This window comes from Podarcis gaigeae (assembly GCF_964106915.1).
Source record: "Podarcis gaigeae genome assembly, chromosome: 14".
In the NCBI taxonomy this organism is placed as follows: Eukaryota; Metazoa; Chordata; class Lepidosauria; order Squamata; family Lacertidae; genus Podarcis; species Podarcis gaigeae.
Genome location: NC_139690.1, coordinates 28,323,207 through 28,341,753, shown reverse-complemented (window position 1 = coordinate 28,341,753; position 18,547 = coordinate 28,323,207). Strand labels below are relative to the sequence as shown.

Sequence of the window (18,547 nt, the reverse complement as noted above, 5' to 3'; positions counted from 1 at the left end):
AGGCTGCTGGAGCAAGTTCCTCTACTGCCTCCTCCAACAAGGCTTGTCCCCTGCTCCTTCCGCCTCTTGTTTCCTTCTACCCTTTGATCTTTGCCCCATTCGGAACCACTTCTAGTCATGCAGCCAGAAAGAGACGGGCGGTGGGGGTAGGGAGGATTCCTGCGTTGCCCACAGGGGCAGCAGCAGCAGCAGCAGCCATTCTGCCCAGATAGTAGAGGCTGAGGCTTTGCCCATAGGTATGTGCCATAGCTCCCAGCGCTCAAGGGGCACACAGGGATGCTGGTGGGACCTGGAGGCTCCAAAGCCCACACCCTGCTACCGGAGCTGCCAGGGAGGGTCGAGAGGCAGGGATCAGGGAGCCTTGGCTGCTGTGAGAAGGCTGGGCAGCGTCGAGAGAGGTCAGGTCCAAGCCGTTGTCAAAGGAGACGTCAACTTTTATGTAAAAATAAACACAACCAACACACAAGGCTTGTGCAAGTGCACTTGTGGGAAGCGTGGGGGTGCGCTGGGGCTGCTGTTGCGAGTGGCCAAGCCAGGGCCTGCCCTTCCACATACCTGGCCCGGGCAGGAGGCAGCTCTGTGCTGGAGCCCAGGCAGAATTCACAGTGGCAGACGGCCAAACCTAGAGTGCGCAGGAGTCAGAAGGGCAGGCCTAGTATCTGTGTTCGGTGGGCGTTGTGTCCCTGTCCCCTCGCAACATGGCACCTGAGCCCCACTCTCACACTTCCACACACCAAGCAAACACCCTAAACATTCAACAGGTTCTCCCCCTAACCCCACAGAGTTCACGAAAAGCCAGACTGCACCCCATGCACACAACACAACACACCCACCCATTGAGAGAGCTTGCAGGTGCCACTCCTTGGCCCAGAGGGTGCTCTCTTTGGAAGGAAGTGCAGGAACTGGGCAGGCCAAGGACAGGGCCTCCTTGCAGTCTCTCGTCCTGCCCCAGCCCAGTGGGGCTTGGGTCTGGCTCCTCTGACCTACGACGACAGCCCGGGCCAAAGTGTCTCCCCTTCTGCCCAGCTGAGCATCCTGGCAGCAGCCGGGGAACAGGCCACCCCTGCTCCTCAAGGCTTAGGAGTACCCGCTCTGCTCTCTGCAGGTTCCGGCCACTGTTTGCAAGGAGTCCAGGGCAGCGCAGAGACACACAGGTGCCCCAGCACAGGGCGAGGGGACACGGCCCAAGTGCCCAACACTGCAGGGCCTCTTCTGTCCGTTCACAGTCTGTAGGGCAGTTCTGGTTTGGGCGGGGGCACCAGGAGCTCCTGGTTCCTCGGAAGGCTCAGCACAGCAGGGTCTGTGGATGCAACAATGCGGCTCATACGACCGAGTCCCGGATCTCGGAGCCAAGGCGCACACGCGGCCGCTGGGTGGGAGTCAACACCTCCACAACGCTTTCATGGACACTGAGCGGGCGTCGGTCGGACTCCGAGAAGGCCACGCTGGGCTGCGTCGCCGGAGCGGCATGCAGAGGCGTGTTGGCCGCGTGGCTGTCGTGGAGGGCCTGGTAGCCCTTGTGGTCTAGGATGGCACTGGGCGTATGGGCCCCGTTGAGGGGCAAGTTCTCTGCAGGAAGCCCCATCTTGTGGGGTTTCTTGGGATGGGCGCTGGTGCACTTGCCCTGCTTGAGGAAGGTCTTCACGGCGTTGCGGTGCCGGTGCAGCACAAAGAGGGTCAGGAGCGTCACGGTGATGGCAAAGGCCACACACATCACCAGGAACTCCATCCAGTAGGTCTTGCCCTCCAGCAGAGCTGACATGCTGCTCCCCGCGGCCGCCACTGAGACGCTCCTGGAGGTGCTGATGGTCTCCAGGGGGTTCTGGAGGGGCACGATCCGGGCTCCCAGAGTGGGCTCGACCCGCACGCAGTAACTGGCCATCAGCTGCCAAAATCCGCCCTCCTGCGACCAGCAGTCATAGCGTCCCGCCTGGGCCGGGCTGCCCATCAGCACCAGCTCCCCTTCGGGAAGCACTAGGACAGCCGAGGTGTTGATGGCAACCCCATTGTGCAGCCAGTGCCGAGAAGCCAGGTTGGAGAGCTGCGGGCAAGGGAGCGTCTGCACAGCGCTGGAGCCCAAGATCACCACCGCCTGGCACGGGGGCTCTTCTGCAGAGGGGAGAGAAGGGACACCCACCAGTCAGGCCCTGGGTGCCACAGGGAGGCTGCCAGGCAGCCAAGCCCAGTGCGGTGTCGGACTGGGGCCTGGGAGACCAGCGTTCAAATCCCCTCACCCCCATCAAATTCACTGGCCAGTCACTGTATCTCAGCCTAGTCTACCTCACAGAGTTGTTGTCCTGAGGATAAAATTGCGGGGAACACAAGAATGTATGCCACCTTGAGCTGCTTGAGGGAAAGGTGGAATATAAATGTGATAAATAAATAAGTTGCCAGAGAGACTCTAGGTCAGCAGGCAGGACAGAGCCAGAAACAGAGTGCCTGTAACCCCTCATCTCATTTTCTCTCTTTTGTTCCCAGAGTTCTCAAAGTCCCCACCCCAGCTTTGGTCTTTACCTGTGGCTGAGTGGCTGGGCTGTCCATTGCCCGTCTGGCAAAGCTGGGTGGCATCAGCCCCTTCGATGTCCTGAAGCCAGCTGGGCCTGGTGAGAGATGGAGGCAGCAACAGTGAAGGGAGAGGCAAGGAGGGAGGGGGCAGAGGCCACCCATGGGTTGAGGGGGAGGGGGAGGAAGGAGGTGGGCATCCCCACTTAGGCCTGGTGGAAGAAGCACTCACCCTGTATGGGGCCATGAGCGGTCTGGGAGAAGTGGAATGCAGGCCCCTCCGCTCCAGATGCAGAAGGGGTCCCGAGACAGGATGCATTCGGCACAGGTCCGGTACATGCTGCAGTTGGAGAGTGGCACTTGGACGAGCGCAGTGTAGGAGGCAGCGTAAAGGAGGCCCTGCGGGGAGGAGCTAAGTCAGGCTCGTTCCACAGAGCAGACCCACCGTGCCCCCTGTAGGTCACCTGTCAGAGGGTCTCCAGCGGCCACAAGCCAGGCATGCAGCACCTGACCCCTGTGGGCAGAGCAGCTGGCCACCAGGCAACAGAAGCTCTCCAAACCAGCCCTTGTCCTGCCCACTGTGCCTAGCTAAGGGGTCCCTGCTGGTTCAGAAGTATCTGCCTGAGCCCAGGCTAGCACAGAGCAACGTTTCTGACAAGGAGTGGAGGCAAGATATGGCACAGCTTTCCCTCCAGAGACCCCAGGTGCCCACGCAGATCAAGGCAAGGGTGGATCTACAGCAGCCACTGAGGAGGGCACCCTCGCTTTGAAGCTCAGGGCTGAGTCCTCTTGGAAGGCACACAATCCCCAAACTGGCCACTTCTCTCTCTCGTGTAGACGACTTCCCTCTTCTGATGAGGATGCTGGTGGGAGTTTCCCAGGATGCCCCTCTGTCTTACCTGGGCAGGGTCCAGAAGCAGCTTGAGGACAGGCTGCCCAGCAGGGAAGAGCTGGATCTCTTCAATGATCTGGACCTGCTGCTCCATCACCACGGCCTTGTGCAGCCAGCCGTCATCTGAAAGCAGAAAGGGGAGCCCAGCGATGAGGGCCAGGGCAAACAGCTGTCTCCCACCTGCCGGCCAGTCCCCCACAGAAGAGCTCCATCCCTTCCCTCCTCACCTGTCCAGGGCCAGCCACAGAGAACCAAAATCTGCATGTTTGAAGTCTGGAGGTCCCAACCGAGAGCGACCAACAGCCTTCCCAGACACCCGACGGCCTGGTCTCTCTCTCTCCTGTTGTTGGGCATCTTTCCTGCCTGCTATTCTGAGTAAGTGGAAATGGCACAGACTTCCCTTTGTGGCCAGGATGACCTTAGGTTGGGCTAGACCAAGGTTTCCCAAACTTGGGTCTCCAGCTGCTTTTGGACTACAATTCCCATCACCCCTGACCGCTGGTCCTGTTAGCTAGGGATGATGGGAGTTGTAGTCCAAAAAACAGCTGGAGACCAAAGTTTGGGAAACCCTGGGCTATCCTGTCAACAGCCTTTAAGATAAGATGTGCCTCACTCTGCAACACTCTCCCACTGACCTCTCCCACTTTTAAATTCAGCATAGTCTCTAATTCCTCCCCCACCTTTTTGGGCCTGATCCAGACCCTTCACTAGGTGTCTTAAAGAATCGCAACACACAGGACAAATTGAAACAGGGAAAATCCTGAAGGCAGCAAAAGAACAAAGAAGCCAGCTATAGAATGAGAGACTTGGAGTGTAATAATAATAATAATAATAATAATAATAATAATAATAATAATAATAATAATGTATACCCCGCCCATCTGGGCAGCTTCCAACAAAATATTAAAAATACTATAAAACATCAAACATTAAAAACTTCCCTAAGCAGGTCTCTCCCACCCACCACAGGGCAGCCACAGCAGCGCAGGCAATGGAGAAGGTGGAGGAGGTCACTACCACCACCTTGCTGAAGATAAGCAGGCCCAAGCCTGGTCAGGTCAGGTGGGGGACCTCCTGAAAGCCAGGTGCCTGCTCCCTTGGGTTCCATGATAGGCAAGATAGAACTGAATGTCAAGAAAGAGGGCAGCCTGGGGCTCCTCCAAAGAGTACTCAGGATGCAGCCGTGCTCTCTGCAGGATGCCTGCTCTCTAGGGACGCTTGGAGCAAGATTCCAAGAGAAGATCTAAGCCAGTTGAGAGGAGGAACATAAGGAGAGACCTGCAGAATCAAGCCAATGGCCCATCCAGTCCGGCCTGCTGTGTTCACAGCAGCCAACCAGATGCCCATTGTGGGAAACCCACAAGCAGGACCTGAGCACAAGAGCCCTCTCCCCTCCTACGGTTTCCAGCCACTGGCGTGCAGAAGCATTGCTGCCTCTGACCGTGGAAGCAGCACATACCCATTGTGGCTGGTAGCCATGGAAGGCAGAGGACTTTCTCGGTAGTGGCACCCGCCCTGCGGAACACCCTCCCATCAGATGCCAAGGAAATAAACAACTATCTGACTTCTAGAAGACATCTGAAGGCAGCCTTGTATCGGGAAATGTTAATGTCTGGTGTTTTACAATTTTTATGTGCTGCAAGCCACCCAGAGTGGCTGGGGAAACCCAGCCAGATGGGCAGGGTGTGTGTGTAAAATACGGATATATTATATCCAGGAAGTGCAGGTAAGAGGCAGCCAGCACCTTGGGGAGGTCCATCTTTCCCCTTGCCCAGCTATGAACCATCTCTTCCTCCTCCTGACATTCCAGCCATTGCCAGAGGGCCTCCCCCTGCCTCCCTCCTCCCAGCCGCCGCTGCCACCACTGCCACCACCCACCTGTGCCCAAGAACAAGACATCGTAGGCCCGGTGCAGGCCTTGGACACGCTGGACGCTGATCTGCTGGTAGCGGGCATGACCCTGCAATAGGAAGAGTGGCTGGCTCCGAATGGGGCTGCTCATCAGGAAGTGGTCCTTGAGGTAGTTGAGCACCCGGTCAGGCATCTGGAGTGAGGAGGTGATCTTCATCCGCCGGGCCTGGCTGTTAATGCACTGTAGGCAGGGGGATTAAAAGGAAAGAGCCATCTTGAAGCGAAGGGGTGCATGGCAGCAGCAGCAGCTTAAGTTGTCCAGCACTGGACTGTGGCAGCCCCTACCCTATGCAGGATCTCAGGCAAAAGCCAAAGGCAGCCTGGTAGCCTTCAAGGTGGAGGGCAGGCAGACCCACCAGCATCAGTCCCAAGGCCTTCCCGCCCCCAAGCCCATGGAGCTGGTTGCTGGGTGATGGACATACCGCTCCAGGCCGGGGCTCCGGCACAGGGTGGGTGTCCGTGTACCACTGTTGGGTCTCCCGGTTGACTTCCTTGTACAGCCCACTGAAGGCTTCCTCCACATCCGCCATGGAGAAGGCACAGACTGCAGCGCCCCCAGCGCCCTTCCTGTCCCTGGGAGAGAGGAGGAAGGAGAAGGAGGGACAGTCGAGAAAGAAGAATAACAGATTTAACCTCACTTGTCATTTGATATAATTTTGTTTGATCTATATGTAGGAGCTGGCAAATGCACAGCTGAGGGATGAGGAATTTGCTAAAGAAAAATGGGTGTTAATTAGAGATAAATCTGTAAAATAAGCAGCATGTAAAAGGGTAAGAAGTGGAAATATCTGAGAGAGTGCAAAGCCAGGTTTTTTTGGGGGAAAATGTATTAGTTTTAGTTTGGCATTGATGTGTTACACATTTGAAAAATGAATAAAAATTAATTGACAATAAATATATAAATTTGGCAGTCAAACACCCACAGGCATGCAGAAGTAATGGGGCATGCACCAAGCGCCCTCCCTCTACCAAGGGAACCTGGCAGCCCAGAGAGGCAGCCTCCTCTCACCGCTCACCACTGAGAGGTGAAGACCCCGTAGAAGACAGTCTCTGCCAAGCTCTCGCCTGGAGTGAGCACAAACATGTCCTGCAGCACGTTGAAGGGGAAGCCGTCCTCGGGATGTGAGCACAGCAGCTGGGCCTTCAGGAAGGTCGTCCACCGCCTCTGGAGAACCCGCTCACCCCCAACGTCGCCCTGGCAAGGAGAGAAAGGAAGGGAGGGAACGGTGAGGGGTAGTGCTGTCATGCCAAGTTGCAAGAGCTGGGCCTAGAAAAGCCACAGTGTGGCAGGAAGGACATCTAATGGGCTTTTAATTTTGGGCTTGAGACAGGCTTGGTGGAAGACGGTTAGACCTGGGGCCAAAGGAGATGTAGCTAGATGCAAATTGTACTTTCCTCCCCACCCACCCACCCAATGGGAGGAGGCAAGATCCTGCATCCCAGATGCTCACATCCACTTTGGTCCCAAGTTGTATCACGTTACAGAGCAGGGGCCCAGGATGCCCAGAAGAATTTCCCCTGGCAGCCTATTTGGAAACACCTGCCTTGTTTTGAGTCCTTTGAGGGTGTAACTGAATTCACTTTTATTTGCAAGACAGTCTGGGATTACACTTGCAGTAAAGGATGGTGTAGTGGTTAGAACATGGGTAGGCAAACTAAGGCCCAGGGGCCAGATTCGGCCCAATCGTCTTCTAAATCCGGCCTGCAGACACTCTGGGAATCAGCGTGGTTTTACATGAGTAGAATGTGTGCTTTTATTTAAAATGCATCTCTGGGTTATTTGTGGGGCACAGGAATTCGTTAATTTTAAAAAAATATATATAGTCCGGCCCTCCCACATGGTCTGAGGGACAGTGGACTGGCCGCCTGCTAAAAAAGTTTGTTGACTCCTGGGTTAGAGTATTGGGAGACCAGGGTTCAAAATCCCCACTTGGCCACAAAGCTTACTGGGTAACCTTGGGCCCATCACCATCTCTCAGCCTAGCCTACCTTACAGGGTGGTTGTGGGGATTAAATGAAGAGGAGAAGAAGCATGTAAGACACCTTGAGCTCCAGGGAGAAAGAGGTGGGATTTAAATCCAATAAATAAAAAATGCTTCAATAAAACTTTGAGAGGAACTGGTCGAAACCTGTTGTACATAAAAATCGAGTTCTCCACATGGGACAGAAAGGTGGCTTTTAAATTTTTTTAAGCTCTCTTTCCACGCTGAACTCAGCTGGGAGCTCCTCCCAGCTGCCCCTTGCTGTTCCTGCTGGTGCCAAGAGAAGGCATGAGAGAGCAAAAGATGGGCACCAGGGGACGTTGCAGGCCCAGAGAACCATCAAGGGCAGCAGCATATTGCTAGTTTATTAGTTTATGACCATTCTTTTCCCAGGGAGACGCGCTTGTAGAATCTCTTGCCTCAGGCGCCAAAATAACTTGGCCAGCCTTGGGCACAATGAACCTTGACTTAAGCAGGCGGGGAGGACCATTTACTGCTCTGGCTCAGGCAGCAAAATGTCTTGGGCTGGCCCTGGCTCAGCAGAAAGGGAGGTTTCCACCTTCTCCAAACTTTTGCAAAAAACAAAAAGGGAAAGGGGGGGGGGGAAACATCCTGGTCCCCAAACAGACGAAGCCCTCCTCACCTTGCACACGCGGGCGATGCGTGACACAACAGTGTCTTCAAAGAAGTCAAACTCCTTGCCACTTTCGCTGAAGAAGAAGTAGATCTTGTCGTCGTCCCCCTGGGGGCTGCTGGGCGGGTGGCTCTCTTGCAGGTAGGCCGAGCCCACAAAGAAGGGATCTGTGGCACATAGGAACATAGGAAGCTGCCTTATCCAGAGACAAACCATTGGTCCATCTTGCTCAGCATTACCTACACTGGCTGACAGCAGCTCTCCAGGGTTTCAGGCAGGAGTCTCTCTGACCCCTACCTGGGGACTGAACCTGGGACTTTCCGCATGCAAGGCAGGTGCTCTGCTGCTGAGCTGCAGCCCTCCTGATGGCAGAGGCAGCCCTTTCTGCAGTTGCTCCCTCATCCCATGGATCTGGATCCAAGGAAGAGGCTTGGAGCCCCCCCGTCCCAATGGCGAGTCCAAACCAGAGCTGCAGAGGGTCTAGCCGGTGGAAGAACACCTTGGCTTGAAGAAGGCTCTTGTGAATTCACTCCTGTCCCCAAGACCATGGGAAGGGTCAGTGAAGGTCTTGATGTCCGAGCCATTTGAGGCAACAAACATGCTCCCCAGTCATCTCACTGAGCAGCAGAGCTTCCCTGCTCACCCATCTCCACGAAGGAGAGGACTATGGATGCCTACTAGCCAAAAGGCTCGGCTCTGCATCCACAGTCAGAGGCAGCCATGCTTCTGAATACCAGCTGCTGGAAACCGCAGCAGGGGAGAGGGCTATTCTGCTCTGATCCTGCTTGCAGGGTTTCCCTTTGGGGCCTCTGGTTGGATGATTGACTAGATGGGCCTGATCTAGAAGGCTCTTCTCATGTTCTTTTGCTACCCCACACACCTTGCAGCCAGTTGAGCGAGTTCTCGGTCTTGATGGCCGGGCGACTGCCGTGACTCCGCAGGATGGTTGGCTCGTTGCCTTGGAAGTTGCTCACAGTCCCCGCATACAGTTCTCCATCTGCCAGAAAGCATCCCCATCAGGGAGACCATCAGAGCCCTTTACCAGACGCCCAGGGACAGTCTCCTCTTCTTCAATGCTCTAGAAAGACTTGGCTGGCTCCCCTCTCCCTGTTGCATTGCAGGGGACCAGACTAGTTGACCCTTTGGGTCCTCCCCGTCTATGATTCTATGACTCTTCCATTCCTGGGGGTGTCCCAGCCCCTTCCCTCCTTGGTTCCAAGGAATGGAGGGAGGCAGCCACTGGCTATAACCCAGGATCTCCTTACCAACCATGATGGCCGTGGACCTGTATGCAGGATCAAAGGGGCAACGTCCTTTCCCGTCCTCCAGCAACAGCTTCCCAGAGGCCTCTCGCTTCAGACTGAATTCTGGAATGTTCTAAAGGGGAGGATGGTGCAATGAGGAAGATGCCAGGAATTACGTATTTGGGGGTGGTGTTGAGGCAAAAACTTTTGATTTCTTCTTTTTTAAAAAGGTGTGGGGGCTCAAATAGGCCAGAAGACAAGACCTAGCCTAACCCTTCCCACTAATGCCAAATAGTAGGGGCTGGGGCTCCCCGAACATGTAGATTCCAATTCTAGGACCTTCAAGAAGACTCTTGCACAGCCTCCAGGTGCAAATCCTGCCAGGGTCCTGGCCTGTGAGAGCACTGAGCTGTGTTTTCAACACTACAGCAGTAAGCAGCAGTGGCTCCTTCCCAGAAAACAGGACTCCAGCCAGGGTCTGCCCACAACTGGCAGCTGGAGGCTTCTTCATGCATGGGGCTTGATCCAGTGCAAGAAGGTCCATACAGGACTGGGCCAGGCTGCCCAGGGAGGTGGTGGAAACTCCTGGCAGGACAAACATCTCCAAAGGGCATTTGCTTGATCCTAATGAAGGGTGCATGGGAGAATCTCTTGAGATAGATCAGCTTCTGCCAACCTGGTGCCCTCCATGTGCTCTGGACTACCACCCTCATCAGCCCCAGCTTGCATGTGACACAGGGGTTGATGGGGGAACTGCCGCACTGGCTGGGCTGCTGGGAGTTGTAGTCTGAAATACCTAGAGAGCAGCAGGCTGGTGAAAGCTGAGCTGGTCGGCCCAACCTGATAGTTCTGATTCTCCAAGGTGAGGGGTCCCATACTGGCAGCAAGGTGTACCTCCCCCCCCCACAAGCTTACTCACAATGTAGGTGCAGGTGGGGCTGAAGGCGCTGGTCCCACAGGTGTACAGGTGGGTACTGTTCAGCTGCAGCAAGATCTTGATGTAATTGTGACAGTCTCTCTGCAAGGGACAGAAGAGGAAAGCTTTGAGCTCCGCCTAACTCAGAATGCCCCCCAGCAAAGGAGGGGATGCCTTGAGCAGGTCACAGCCCAATCCAAGGGCCAGAAAGAGCCCCCCTGGCATAGGAATGGCAGACCCACGTCTGGTAGGGCACTCACCTGGGGGTCTTTGCCCTTGAAGACACACTGACGCTTCTTCTCCTCCTCAGCCCCCCACAGCAACTGCAAGACAGGAAGAGAGGCGGTGACCAGGAGGCTCAGTCCAGGCACTCCCCTTGCCCCCCTCTAGGGCGGTTTCTAGAATGGCATTTCAGAGCCATCCTTCGCAGGCTGTGAGCCCCAGCAGTGCCCCTCTTGCCCCATTCCCAATGGACCCTTGATTTCCCAATCTTCCTTGATTTCCCCACTGGTACTTTCTGGGGCCTCTCAGTGAACCTCAGCTGCGGCAGTCTCCTGCCCCAAAAGACAGCTCACCCGTTGCAAGGGGGGCCAGCCCAGTGATGTCCAGTGCCAGGGCTGCAGATGCATTAAATGGAAACCCCCAGCATTCCCCTAAAGTGGCCCAATTATTATGTCAAGAGCAGGGCCCTGGCATCTAGAGTAACTGGCATGGGGCAGGGCCAAGGGAAGGAGGAGCAGCAGCAGCAGCAGCTGCCCAGACCTCCTTTGGCACCTGGAAGGCCATTGGGTGCTGACCAGCATTTCCAAACTGTCCTCCTCAATAAAGGCTGAAACAGCTTGCTTTTAGAAAGACCACAGGTCCAAGATCCTCAGGTTGCCAGTTTCTGTGTCTGAACCCAAAGAGTGAAGTTGTGTGTGGCAATGGTTTGGAACCCTCCCAGGCTAGGAACCCTCAGAGGGGGAAGGAGAGGCAGCCTCTGCTGCCAGTGTTGAGGACTGGCTCCTTGACTGAGGCCCAAACTGCTTCCAGGATGAGTAGGGGCTTGCTGGTCCCATCAGACTGAGAGGTACAACAGAAACAACCAGCCAGTCCGTCAGCCAGTGATGTCCTTCCTGTATATTTCCACTGCACATCTGAACTGGGGGGCTCTAAAGTGGCCAGTGGGCACCCTGCACTTACTTTTTGGTGCTGTGGCCCAGGAGAGAAGGAGGTGGTGTTGAGGGCAAGGAGCCTCTCACGGGCACCTGCGTACAAGGTGCCCCCATCTGGGCTCAGCATCATCGTGGTGTAGTTGGTGATTCCAGGCTCTTCAAAGCGGGTCAAGAGCCGGAGGGGGGAGCCTGGGGGGGAAGGAGATAAGAAAAGAGAGATGGCCTATGAGTGGCAGGTTGAACCCCAATGTGCCAAGCAGTCCTGCCCCCTCAGCAAGCAGAGAACAAAAGCGCTGCCACATTTCAACAACTTATCAAACATGTATCTACTACAACTTCATTTGTCAAAACAAAGCTCAAGGCTATCCTGGTCTGTGACCGTAATAAAGTTCATTCAACAAAGCTCAAGGTAGACATAACAGGTCAGAACACTCTAAAAAGGCATTTGAGTGTTGCAAACAACATTCAGTATTGCAGAATGCCCAAGAGCAGCATTTTGCTCAGGGAATTGGCCACACACAAATACAGAAAAGGTGAATGAGTTTCAATAATCCACCCGAGCAGTAAGGCAGAATACAGGAGTCCAGCCTTTTCAGATCATCAAAAGGAGTTATTTGCTCCCAGTCTTTTCTACCCACTACAGGTTTTGCAGTTACTTTTCTCTCATGTCCATCTCTGTGCTAATACAGTAATGGCAAGGTTGCAGGTTTGATCCCCATATGGGACAGCTGCATATTCCTGCACTGCAGAGGATTGAAATAGATGATGCTCAGAGTCCCTTCCAACTCGACAGTTCTATGGTTCCTGGTGGCGCTCGTGGTGTCGTCGTCTCCACAACAGCCTTGGGCAAGGCAACATTCCCAGAGGCTGTTGTGTGGCACATGCCAAAATCTCCACAACTGGCTTACTGGTTCCCTCTTGCATGTATGATAGAGTTTTATATGGGGGGGGGGGTGAGGGACAGAAGAGGAATGACTCCCTAAGGCAGAGATGGCTGCTGCTCGAAATTCCCCTCCACCTCCACACCTGGGATGACTCTGTCTGTGCTCCTTTCCCCTTCCGCTTCAGAGCAAAGAGGTGGTACCTGACTCTGGGGGAAAGACCCTCCTGCAGGTGGCTTCCAGTCAGGGCTCTTGCTAACAGGAAATGACTCACCTCTGCCTGAGGGTACCTGAAACTGCTGGATGATTCAGCTGCAGTGCAGGATAGGACCCTATTGAGTTGGGGGACGGACGGACCTGTGAGTCACCCATTGCCATTCTTGGCCCAACTCCTTGTGGGGCACTGGCACTCAACTCCATTTGAACTGGCACACAGCTGAGGCCTCCAGGGCACAGCTTTCAGCCCCAGGACCTCTCATTTTGGAGCGTAAGCCAGAGTTACCATGCTCTGGACGCCTAGAGGAAGGGCTGGAGAGGCTGGCAGGGTCTGTGTAGCTTCAGCAGAAGGGAGGGAAGGGCAGAGCACCTGGGTGTGGCACCCATCACAGGGACTCTCCCTGGGAGCTTGCCTGCAGAGTCTGGGAAACAGCCTCGGTGCTGGATTGCGAAGCCCAACCCAGCTGACCTTGGGTGACCTTCCCTGTTGCACGACTCCAGCTCTGCAGCACAGCCTGTTCTGTGTGTTTCAAGCAAGCCTGTGCCTGATTGTTTGCCACTGGACAAGTTCCAGCCCGTTCCTGCTCCTGCTTCACTAAAAGGCTGAAAAGTTCTCCCAGCCCTGCTCTGCCTCCTGGGTGGCAACACAGGCCTGGCGTAGGTGAGGGCGGCTGGTGCTCCGGCACTGCCAAGGGAACCTGGAGCAGCCCACACGTGGCTCAAAGAGCCACACAGTTTGTTCCCAGCCAGCCATGGGCAACAGCCATCTCCCTGCAGCTCTGTGGACTGTGGCTGAGAAAGGAGGAGCCTCTGCTGCTCCTTTGATAGCTGAGAGGCTATGGGAGTTTGGAACTTCATAGAATCATGGAACTGTAGAGTTGGAAGGGACCACAATGCAGAATCATAGCACTGTAGAGTTGGAAGGGACCCTGAGGATCATCTAGTCCAACCCCCTGCAAAGCAGGAATATGCAGCTGGTCCATACAGGAATGTAAATTCCTCTTTAATAAACTAGAGCAGTGATTTCCAAACCTTTTCAGGCTGCTGCCCTTGGTTGCACAAACTCATCCCCAGTGCCCCCTACCTTACCCTATAAAAAGCAGTATTAAGAAAAGCTGTTTGCATGATCCACAAGGGAAGGTAATAACACAGTGACTTTCAGAACAGTAACAATTGCACACTTATTCAAAATCTAATTAAACTGCTGGTTTAATTAAGTCAACAAAATTGATGAACTTGATCCGGTGATACCAGCTTTCCAAAGTCTGATAGACAGGGGGCCCCTGTCATCCCGTTGCCTCTTGATGTCCCCCTAGGCAGTGGCGTAGCGTGGGTTGTCAGCACCCGAGGCAAGGCAAGTAATTTGCGCCCCCTAACCCTAACCCCCAGATGTTGCGCCCGGTGCGGTCGGCCCCCCCTGCATCCCCCACGCTACGCCACTGCCCCTAGGTAATCTCAGTGCCCCTCAGGGAGTGGTATTGCTCACTTTGGAAACCACTGAATTAAAGGATAACAGAGGGGTGGTCCACTTATGGGTCACCAAAACAGACAGGAAAGTAAATGCATTACCCCAAAGAAAGAGGACACACATCTGCATAAAATGTGCATACGCTAGTTTAAATGTACAGATGCAAATTTAGAAACAATTGCTGGCATTTAAACAAAACTACATCTCAGCATAACGGGGAAGTCTGTGGCCACGTGAGCACCCTCAGTCTGCTGCCCAGGTGGCATGTCCCCCCCCCCCAAAGCTTCTCCATCTTTAAACTTGACTCTCTGGTGCTCTTCAAATAGAGAACACAGCCACCTTCAGATTACACTGTTTCCCCCCCCCCCCCACTGCATTCAAGTTTGGAAGCTGCCTACTGAAACAGGCAGTGCTACACAAACACCCCATGCTTCAATCACCTGAGTGCCTGCACACCTCCATCAATTCGCCTTGTGACACTCTTCCCATTCCACCTGGCTCTCCCACAATACAAGCCTCATCTCAAACCTGCCAGCCAGCCCTAGCCAGGAGAAAATACTTCAATCTGGTTGAGAACCTGAAAGGTGACACTTTGAGCACTGGTGTTCCTATGAACTGAGCAAGGAAAACATTCCCACACAGGTGAGTGTGAGAAAGATTTGACGATAATTGGTCTCACTGGTGAGGCTGTGTGGGTGAGCATCTCACAGGTACAGTGAGGGATCAAAAGAACACCTGGGAGGACATTCAGACACTGAAGCCTCTTCCCAAAGACTTCCCAGCTGAGAGCTTTGGCAGGAGCCCGTCCCCCAAGGATGACTAATGGCCTTGAGCCCCACAGGTGACATAGGTGTGATACAAAAGGGGCAAAGGGACAGCAAGAGTCTGTCTTGCCTTGTCTCCACCACTAATTACTCATCATAGTCAAATGAGAGGAAACAGAAGGAGGCCAAAGGAGCTCCCAATATCCCCTCAGGTGACCTGCTCTCTTGCAACTGAGTCACCCCTTGAATGTGTGACAAAAGGTGAAGAGGACTGGAAGAGGGACTGTCCCTGGATAACCGGCCATGCTAAGAAGCAGCTGGCCAGAGTATCAGGGCACTCTGCCTGTGGGGATACCACTGGGCCTTTATAGATCTTATGGGCAGGAGAAGTAAGAACACATTCAGAGAAACTCTGGAATTAAAAGTGTGGCTCATCAGTGAAGACCTGGAGGGACGGTGAGGATCTCTCTCTGAGACAGAGGCTGGGCAGCCATTTGAGCAGGGGGCAGATCCTGCTGGCTCTGTCCAACCCCAGGGAGCTACAACATCAATCTCTTAATGGAGTTATTCATCACTTTTCACAAAAGATGCCTCACAGCAACATGCAATTCATAAAATACGAATAGTGTAAGAAACACTCAAGCCAAATACACAAATACCAAAAAGTGCCCATCCATCAATATGTATGAAAAGGTCAGAAATCTAATTTCAAGATAATAAAAATCAAGATAATAAACTTTTCATAAAGGAATGGAAATTGTTTGTTGTATATTTACAAGCAAACTGTAAACAGATAAAGACATTGGCAGGATTATTGTAATAACTGGCAGTTTCAAAAAATGTATATCAAAGTAGATGAATAAAATAATAAATTAAGATAAAATATGCAGGGAATGATGAAAATAAATTTAAGGAATCACAGAAAGAGGAGGAAGTAAGTCGAGGTTTGAAATGTTAGAATTACTGTTAAGCTATTGTTGAATTGTATACAACTGAAAATCATAAATAAAAACTATAATAGAAATTAAATTTCAAAACAGTCCAATGTTATGAGCCAGAACCTGGGGACAAAAGTATCTAAATTTAGGGACTATAAACTGAGCATGACAGAGTCAGGTGGGCCTCCCTGGGTAGAGCATCCCACCAAGCGGGGGCGGGAGAAGACACCAACCAGGCTGCGTCCAGCTCCTCTCTTCTCTTTTTCCAGTCGCATCACCCTCTGTCCTTCAAGCTGTTCTTCTTTATCCCCAAGAAGCAGGAATCTGCCACCTGCCTGGACCTAAAGCAGGCCTGTCCAAAGTCAGTTTTGGGGGCCTAATGTGGCCTGTCGGTAGGTTTAATCCAGCCCCTGTGGCAGTTTATTTCCTGGGGTAAAATTGTAAAAAAAAAGCTCAACAACTTCAATCCTAAAAAAAGGTCAACAGCTTTGGTCGGCCCTCAAACATGTTCATTTCATCAAATCTGGCCCTCTTTTAAAAAAGTTGGGGCACCCCTAAGGCAAACAAAGAAGTCCTGGGGCTCTGTCAGCAGGAAGGTCAGGCTGGGCTGAGAAGGAACAGCTGGCTCAGCCTCTTCTGTGCAGCACAGAGAGGCCCTGGCCCACAACTAGGTGCCAGCATTCCCAGGGGCTCCGAGGCACAAAGAATACCTAGTTTGTCAGCTGGTTCTCACAGGCAAGATGTCATGTCCTCCCCACCCCCCCCCCTCTCTCTGGCAGCCTTCACCAACCCATAGCCTTCCATATGTTTAGGACTACAACTCCTAAGTTGTAGCCTCAGCCCCCATGGCCAGAAGACGGGAGTTTTATTCCAAAGGATCCAGCTTGGCAAAGGTTATGCAACTGTGGAAGCCAGGAACTGAGGTGCAAGACACAGGCCAGGCTTCTCTGCCCCTCTCTCTCTCTCTCTCTCTCTCTCTCTCTCTCTCTCTCTCACACACACACACACACACTTTGCCTCTCGCCACTGTGCCCTGAAGTGTTGACTAAGCTTGAAGCAGGCTTACAGATAGCGCTAGACAGAATCTCCCTCCAGCTCAGCAGTTGCTTCTCCTATGGGATTCTCTCTAAGATTCAAAGACTGGGCCAACAAGCTGCGCCTGGCAAGAGATCTGTGAGCCGGTTGGGTTTTGCTGAGGGCAGCACAACGCTTTTTGGCAGGCTGGATGAGTGGGTGGGATTCAGCAAAGCCCCTTCTATCCCAGGAGAACAAGTTTAGCTGGGCTGAGGGAAGGAGAGGATGAACACAGTAAAAGAGCTATGAAATCACAGAGGGGCTAGCTAGAGTTCTCTGCTGCATTGTTTTCTAGAGACCATGGATGCCTTCTAGGTGACAGACAGCAGCATTCTGGGAAGGGTGGAGAGGTCCCAATTCTGACAATTTCCACCAACAATTCAAAGTTAGGCTTCCCTGCCAATGCCCTCCTCCACGGCACCAAACCTGAATAAAGTGGGGCAGAGATTTCCCCCCTGCTGCATTTCTCCATGCAAACTTGACCTTTAGAAATGCCTTGCTTCATAAAGTTAACCAGCAAGAGAATGAATTGGCTGAGTGCAGCAGCACAGTGGCAGGCCGCAGCTTAAAGTCAAAGTTGCAACTAACTTTTTCAGGTGACTCTCCATAGGAAGGGCAGATATTATTCCACTCAGTTCTTCAAGCAGGCTAAAATTCCCTTCAAATCCAAATTTAATATAAAAGGGAAGTTCAAACTGTTGAGCTGACATCTCTTGAGACATTTACAAGTAAGTATTCCCATAAAATCAGTTTCCAAGAATTGCTCTTACTTCATTTGAACATAAACCACACTGTGCCCTTTATTGATCTCCCCACCACAATCAAATGTTTCAGCTTAACTACTTTTGGCTATTGAAAACACATTTGAAGTGTTTGTCCTTCTATTGACAAATGTAAAATTAAATTACAAGTTTTGTTTACTAAATGTAAGTCAAATCAACATCCTAAAGAAGAGCTCAATCAGGGCAGGGTTCCCCCCACCCCTAAAATAAAACCTCAATTCAGAATATTCTGAAAGTCCCAAATCAGTGCTATGGAAAAGAGGGACAAATTCACAGAGGAAGAGGAGAAGTCTTATCATTCGTCAGTAGTCATCTGTCATAATGGCTATATGCAACTGTGCCTAAATACCAGTTGCTGGGGAGAAGCACTCCGCCTCCCTGCCCTGCACAAGGAGAGAAGTTGTTGCTTTCATGTCCTGCTTGTGGGCTGAAGGCATCTCTTTGGCTACTGCAGGAAACAGGATGCTAGCCTAGATGGGCAGGGCAAAGTATGAGGCGGCCACTTCAGCTTGGGGTGTCAGGAAGACCCAGGCCAAAGACCTAGAGCAGGTGTGGAGTGTATCTGTGGTCCTCAATCAGCTGCAGTCAGGGTGGCCAAGGGTCAGGGAGGATGGAAGTTGTAGTCCAACATCTGGAAGGCCCATAGATTAGTCAGACCTGATCGAGGGCACTTAAAAATCTCAACCCTGAAAGTATGGGGAAGGAAATTTACCAATACCCCCAAAGCCCATATCTATGCGATCCTCTCAGGATGCTTTCCTGGTCATCTCATGACCAGCTGATGGTGACAACATGGAAGCAGGTCTGTTAAGCCAATGCCCTCCCCTTGGATAATTTGTGAGAAGCAGACAGGAATGACCTTTAAACAACTCTTTTAAAACTTTATGTTTACTCAAGCTGTCTTGAACTCTGACTCAAAGCTCTCTGTTTTGCAGATTGCTCAGTTTTAGTTTTCTCTAGTTTTGGGACATTTTTCTGAGTGGTGGTATTTGTATAGTTTAGAAACATTTATTAAATTAAGCAATGCAATTTTGTAATAAATAGAAATAAAATTATATGGGTGTCCAGCAGGGATAGGGAACAACTGAAGCCCCCCAGGTGCTGGACTTCAAATCCCAGCAGCTAGCATGGCTTGTGAATGATGGGAATTGTAGTACAACCATTTCTGGGGAGGTGGCACATGTTCCTC

General features: G+C 52.6%; 1 protein-coding gene across 5 annotated transcripts in view; it reads right to left on the bottom strand.

Annotated features, from left to right (window-relative positions):
- Window positions 1-413: 413 nt before the first annotated feature.
- SEMA4B (semaphorin 4B) overlaps window positions 414-18,547 on the bottom strand; it is a 35,542-nt gene continuing 17,408 nt past the window's right edge. For all 5 annotated transcript variants that reach the window (XM_083713111.1, XM_083713110.1, XM_083713109.1 and 2 more), the window contains 13 exons: window positions 11,264-11,424; window positions 10,342-10,404; window positions 10,085-10,183; window positions 9,187-9,298; window positions 8,802-8,918; window positions 7,931-8,088; window positions 6,322-6,500; window positions 5,728-5,878; window positions 5,273-5,486; window positions 3,402-3,517; window positions 2,735-2,901; window positions 2,515-2,600; window positions 414-2,109 (listed from right to left, as the gene is read on the bottom strand). In XM_083713111.1, coding sequence (XP_083569237.1) covers window positions 1,322-2,109; window positions 2,515-2,600; window positions 2,735-2,901; window positions 3,402-3,517; window positions 5,273-5,486; window positions 5,728-5,878; window positions 6,322-6,500; window positions 7,931-8,088; window positions 8,802-8,918; window positions 9,187-9,298; window positions 10,085-10,183; window positions 10,342-10,404; window positions 11,264-11,424 — 2,411 coding nt within the window. In that variant the 3' untranslated portion in view covers window positions 414-1,321. The remainder of the gene's footprint in view (window positions 2,110-2,514; window positions 2,601-2,734; window positions 2,902-3,401; window positions 3,518-5,272; window positions 5,487-5,727; window positions 5,879-6,321; window positions 6,501-7,930; window positions 8,089-8,801; window positions 8,919-9,186; window positions 9,299-10,084; window positions 10,184-10,341; window positions 10,405-11,263; window positions 11,425-18,547) is intronic.